The sequence below is a fragment of the Aptenodytes forsteri genome, unplaced genomic scaffold (genome assembly GCF_000699145.1).
Source record: "Aptenodytes forsteri isolate BGI_AS27 unplaced genomic scaffold, ASM69914v1 Scaffold142, whole genome shotgun sequence".
NCBI lineage: Eukaryota > Metazoa > Chordata > Aves > Sphenisciformes > Spheniscidae > Aptenodytes > Aptenodytes forsteri.
The window spans coordinates 2,207,754-2,213,223 of NW_008794598.1; the positions used below are offsets into that span (position 1 = coordinate 2,207,754).

The window sequence follows — 5,470 nt, forward strand, 5'->3', positions numbered from 1 at the left end:
GCGGGCGGAGGCGGGGGGCGGGGGGGGGGGGGGGCGGCAGCCCCTAACACCTTCCTCTGCCCCCAGGCAAAGCTTCTGGGAGCCCAACAGGCACCCCCACACCCACGGCCCCAGCCACGGAAACGAAAGGCACCAGCAGCACGGCAGCCACCAGAGCCCCCGAAGTCCCCAGCAGTGCCAAGCCAACACCAGAGACGTCCGGTAATCGCTCCTCTCGCTCCCCCCGTGATTCCGGGTAGCACTTGCATTAATAATCAGATTTATTAAGTGCACAGGCTTGCCCTAAGAAACCACATAGTCAGTGCATGGGTTGTGCTCTCAAAAAAGAGCCTGATAGTATGGTCAAAAGCTTTAATCCTGTCCAAAAAATCCCACCTGGGGCAACCTAACACTGCTGTCTTCAGGACGGGCAGCTTAGACCCATCCTTTTCAAAACAGCCAAGAGATGATGGGACAAAATGCTCATTATTCTTTTATCTCAACATACCTATTCTTTGCTCAGCAAACGGCACCTGTAAAAGGTCTGCCAGCCTTTATGGTGAGCTCTGAAGGGCTATGAAGCAGGGACCCTTGCACAGATGTACGGTGCCCTTCTTTTATGCTGTTTGAAATCAGTACATCTTTTTGAAGAGTCTGGGTCAAGGGGGAGGTGAGGGCGATGCAGGGGAGGTCGGGCAATGGCATCCTTGCTGTGGTGCAGCGTATGCCCAGGAAATTAGCCCATTGTAAACAGATTATGAAGCGCATGTAACAATTAGGTAACTGAAGCAAGTCTAATGCACGTTTCTTATACAGCCAATAACACATTCTGGTACTGCTGGCTATGACAAATCAATATTGTACTTCAGTCATCGCAATGCCACGCATTGATTTTAGAGGACTTAAGCTTTCTTATGTGTCCCTTTCATTGCATTTCTTCAAAACCGAAGCTGCGGCCGAGTCCCTGGCATCCAGCCCCACCTCCCCGGGGCTCAGCAGCGAGCAGACGAGCCCGCAGCCCAGCCGAGCCCCCACGCAGCCGCCGGACACCCCCTTGGAGCCAGACCACATGAGCCGAGGGGTCCCCACAACCGAGAGCCCAGCGACTCGACCCAGCACGACGGCAGACACCCCAGGGTCCACGCCAGCTCTGACGAGCTCTCCTGCCACCTCGGGGCATCCTCGCGTCACGGCTGCCACCACGCCACTGCACACAGGCAGGGACAGCCCGAAGGTGAGGATGCGGCTGGGCCCTGCGGGCTGTGGGACCGCGAGGAGGCTGAACTTCTCTCAGAACCTCCTGACAGTTCACTGACACCACCACTGTGTTTTTTCTCTTCCAGCCCATCACGTGCCACAATGTCAAAGAAGTGAGTGACACTGGAGCCATCTGCTTGCAGCTCAACGAGTCCAACACTTGCGTGAGTTGCAGCCCCGGGTGTCCACGTGTCTCCCGGGGGGGGGGACATGCAGGAGGAGGGGGGCTGCAAGCAAACAGCCAAGGGCAGGTTCCTGCAGCGCTCTCAGGCTTGCAGCGATGGGGTCACCCACCGTACCTGGGGGTTCGGTTTGGGGTGGGGAGCTCACACCATTATCCCTGGGGCAGAGCATTTGAGCTGTGCCAAACTGACGGAGGTGGGGATGATCACAGCAGTCCCAGGAGGATCCCAAAGGGATGATCACAGCAGTCCCAGGGGAAATGCAACCTCTTGGTTGTGTAAAACCTCCTTTTTCATGATTAAGCTCTGGGGTCAGGTTAGCTTCTGAAGTATCTCCCACCATGTTTAACGGGAAATTGCCTTTGTTCTTCTTCTTCCTCTTCCCTGTTGGGAAGGCGAGCACCTTTTTTTGTCCTGCCGACTGCCCTAGGAAAGAAAACAGGGCATGTGAAGGAGCACGGGTGGCAGATCAGTGTCCCCATCTGCACCGACTCCTAAGCAAAGCCCAAGGCTCTCTGTAACTGCCCTTGGCCTTGCGCACCAAAAATGAAGCATTTATAAAAGCAGAAGAGGGTCTGGCTGAGCTACTGTTGTGGGTGGGAGGAAAGAAACCTTTCACACAGGAGGTACAACCTGCAACAGAGGCCAGATGGTGCTGGATCTTGTGGGACAGCAGGTTCGGCAATGCCCAGGGTATAAAATGACAATGATTCATTTTACTTCTGCTGGTCAGCCACACCGCCACCACTTAGGACGAGTGAATTCTTACTTGGCTTTTCTCTGCAAATTGGCGATTAAATGGCATTTAGAGTTGCTCCTGTTTACAGGGACTGCACTTTAGCAAGAATTCACATGGAAACTCCTCCGGGAGCGAGCGATTCTGATCACAGATGCCATCTAGTGGGCGTGAATTCTACTTGGCTTTTCTCTGCAAATTGGCGATTAAATGGCATTTAGAGTTGCTCCTGTTTACAGGGACTGCACTTTAGCAAGAATTCACATGGAAACTCCTCCGGGAGCGAGCGATTCTGATCACAGATGCCATCTAGTGGGCAACGGCACCTCCTGGGCACAGGGCTTGTGCACATTATGCACGCATTACATACCTGCACACACCTAAATGGATGCATATATAACATTCAGAATATCCTAGAGTTGTATCTAATTGCACATACTCTTAACCCTCCCTCCATGTGAAACGCGTCAAACGGCCCCACTTCCAACCGTGTTTTTCTGGGAGCTCTCACCCCGCAGCAGGCCTCTCCCATGCTTCCACCTCAACTAAGTGGGAAAAACCAGCTCAGGCTCAGCAGCCGCTGAACCTGGGAAGCAGATAAGAGCATCTGCGAGGAGAGCAGATAGGAGGGACCGTGCCGTGTCTCACTTTCCTGCTGGCCTTTCCCAAAGCAAATGAGCAATAAGCTGGCACCCAGTGCTGCTAATTGCAAAGGGAAATTCTGACACTCCGATGAGTTCTTTCCACAGCAGAGAAAGGAAAATACACACTTGGGTCTCTTGTTCCATCTTGGCCTTTCTCACCCCAAGCCAAGCTCTATAGAAACAGCTGAAAATGATTTGTTTGTTATTCTCCCATGGATAAGTCTCTGCATTTTTGTACGCTAAGAGGATGTGGCGATCCGAGCACAATACTGAGAGGAAGGTACTGAGCTGCCCGGCTCTGCACAACACTGCAAGACAAGAGGGGTTTTCTCCTCTTTCACAGCCCCACGTTGGTGGGTAACCCCTGGGGAGCGAGTGGAGGGTAGGGGCAGGATGGGGGGATTCAGCTGGAGCCGGTCTCTCTCTCTCGGGAGTGGGCATGGCCACAGTTCAGATGATGTCCCCAGCTGGGAGGATGTTAGGGAAGCTGATAACGTCTTTTAGCAACTGTGGGTTCTGTCTTCAAGCCTGACTGTGGCTGAAAATAGACCCGAGGAGAAAGCTTATCCTGTCTGATACAGAAATTGGCCCACAGAAGGGAAAGGCTGCAGCTCCTCACTCCTCTTCCTCTTCCACCCAAGAGTTGGTTCAGCTCTAAAATGTGAGAAATTTGTATTTTTTTGCCTAGCCTTTGATCAGCAACCTAGCAAAAACATTGAAGACATTTCCTAAACAGGAAGGCTCAATGCTTCTTTGTTATTTCCCTCCTTTCCCAGCCGCTGCCTGGGACTCTGAAACAATAGGGCTCTTCAGGCAGCTGTTTCAGTCCAAATATTGGAGGGACTTGCCATGCAATTCAGATCCTAAATTTAGCTTTGTTTAAATGCCATTTGCAAGAGTTGCTAATAATATCTTCATTTAATTTAATCTCATTAAGTTAAGAAACAAGAAATAAGCATCTCCATTTTCTAGGTGTTGGTATTGGGGCTCAAAGCAGTGGTGAAGTGGGAGGTGAAGGTCTGACACCCAGCCCAGTGCTGTTTGTCACTTGTTGTCGCTTCTGCTCAGCTTTGCACAGCACAGATAAGCCACCAAAACAGAAAGGGTGAATGCACAACATCATTACCCAGAGAAGGTGCATCTTCAGCATAGCTGAGATGGAGAATTAGTCGGTTTGGTTGGTTCAATGGCTGTTTGTTTGAAAATTTTGCAGAAACATTTTTTAGAGATGAAGGGATCGGACTTATGGAGTGCAGTATGTGAACAGAGCACCCACCGCGTTCCCTTCCCCTGCCAGATTAAACTCGCTAAATCCGAGGTGGACCATGACTGTATGCTGCTCATCCTCGTCGGTGAGAGAGGTCAGTTGAGCTAATTCCTTTGGCTGTCGTTGATACCACTGGGTAATTAGCTCGATGTGGGCAATGGGAGAGGGGACTGTTTGTGGGGAGAGGCTGTGGAACACAAAGCCTCAGTTGCAGCCTGGGAGGAGACTTCTCTCTGCAACTACTGCTCTTCCTTCTGGGGTCTTGCTAGATCCATGGAGCCATGGTGTTGCCTCCGGAGCAGCGAAGGGGCTCACGGCTCCTCCATGTTCAGCAATGGCCAGGCTCTTCAATGCTGGCATTAGCTGCGGCGTGACCCTCTATGTAATGTGCCTTTCCTGTTTTAAACCCTGCAGATCCTGCTACAGATATGCTCCAGGAGTCTCACTGGGAAAAGGTAAATTCCTTGAGCAAATTCAGCTGAGAAAAATGGATGGCCTGAGTGGCTGGAGAAAGGAGATTTTTAGATGGTCAGCTGAGGCTGGGGCAGACGGCTGAGACCTGAACCTGCCTCCATCCCAGAGGTGCTCGCTGAGCATTGGCACATGAGATGGTTGGAGCCAACCACCAGACATGCAGTGAGGCAGTGGTGCACCATAAGAGCACTAATACAACCACTGAAGGCAGAAATGCTTGAAATAGTTACTGTAAAATTTGGTAGTATTTTCTTAAAAAAGGCCTAGATCCCAACAATAACTCGTAGGATGTAATTGGCACTCTGCTTCTTCAAAGTACCATGCTGACATTAATTAATTCCTCCTCTCAACACTCCAGTGAGGCTGCCATCGGCTTGTAAAGCTGAGCTCCAGGTGCCTATATAAATGGCAGCCAACAGAGCTGCAACAGCAGTGCACAGAGATATTTCAGCCGTGCAGATGCATGCTCCACATCTCAGGGCCTGAGGGCTCTTGTCCAAGGGAGAAAATTTCCCTGTGCCACAGAAGATACTAGGATGGAAATGAGACCATGAGGATGTGAGAGCTCACAGGGAAAGTGCAAAGCTCAGGAGCTCGGGTAGCAAAGCTTTGTTTACATGAAGTTCAACAAGGAGGTGAAGAGCAGCATTGTTTCAAGCTGCAGACGCACATGTTTCCTGTTTGTCAGACTCCCGACTCTCTTTGGTGTTTTTTCCAGTTTGGAATAAAATCCCTTAAACGGGGGAGCGTGAGGAACCACCAGGACTTTTCTCAGAAGACCCTGATCGCCTTGGTCACATCTGGACTCATGCTGGCGTTCCTGGGCTTGGCTGGATATTTCCTGATGAAGCGGCGGAGCTGGAGCCCCGCGGGGGAGAGGCTGGTTAGTGCTTATAGATGGCAGAACAGCCGGTAGAGAGGAGGCCGGCGG

At 51.4% G+C, this 5,470-nt stretch overlaps 1 protein-coding gene across 3 annotated transcripts in view; it reads left to right on the top strand.

Annotated features, from left to right (window-relative positions):
* The window catches only part of CD34 (CD34 molecule), a 15,691-nt gene that overhangs the window by 6,093 nt on the left and 4,128 nt on the right, over positions 1–5,470 (top strand). For 2 of the 3 annotated variants that reach the window (XM_009272746.2, XM_009272749.2), the window contains exons 2-7: positions 67–201; positions 930–1,213; positions 1,323–1,400; positions 4,012–4,159; positions 4,480–4,520; positions 5,258–5,422. In XM_009272746.2, coding sequence (XP_009271021.1) covers positions 67–201; positions 930–1,213; positions 1,323–1,400; positions 4,012–4,159; positions 4,480–4,520; positions 5,258–5,422 — 851 coding nt within the window. The remainder of the gene's footprint in view (positions 1–66; positions 202–929; positions 1,214–1,322; positions 1,401–4,011; positions 4,160–4,479; positions 4,521–5,257; positions 5,423–5,470) is intronic. The other variant, XM_009272748.2, reaches the window with a different exon arrangement.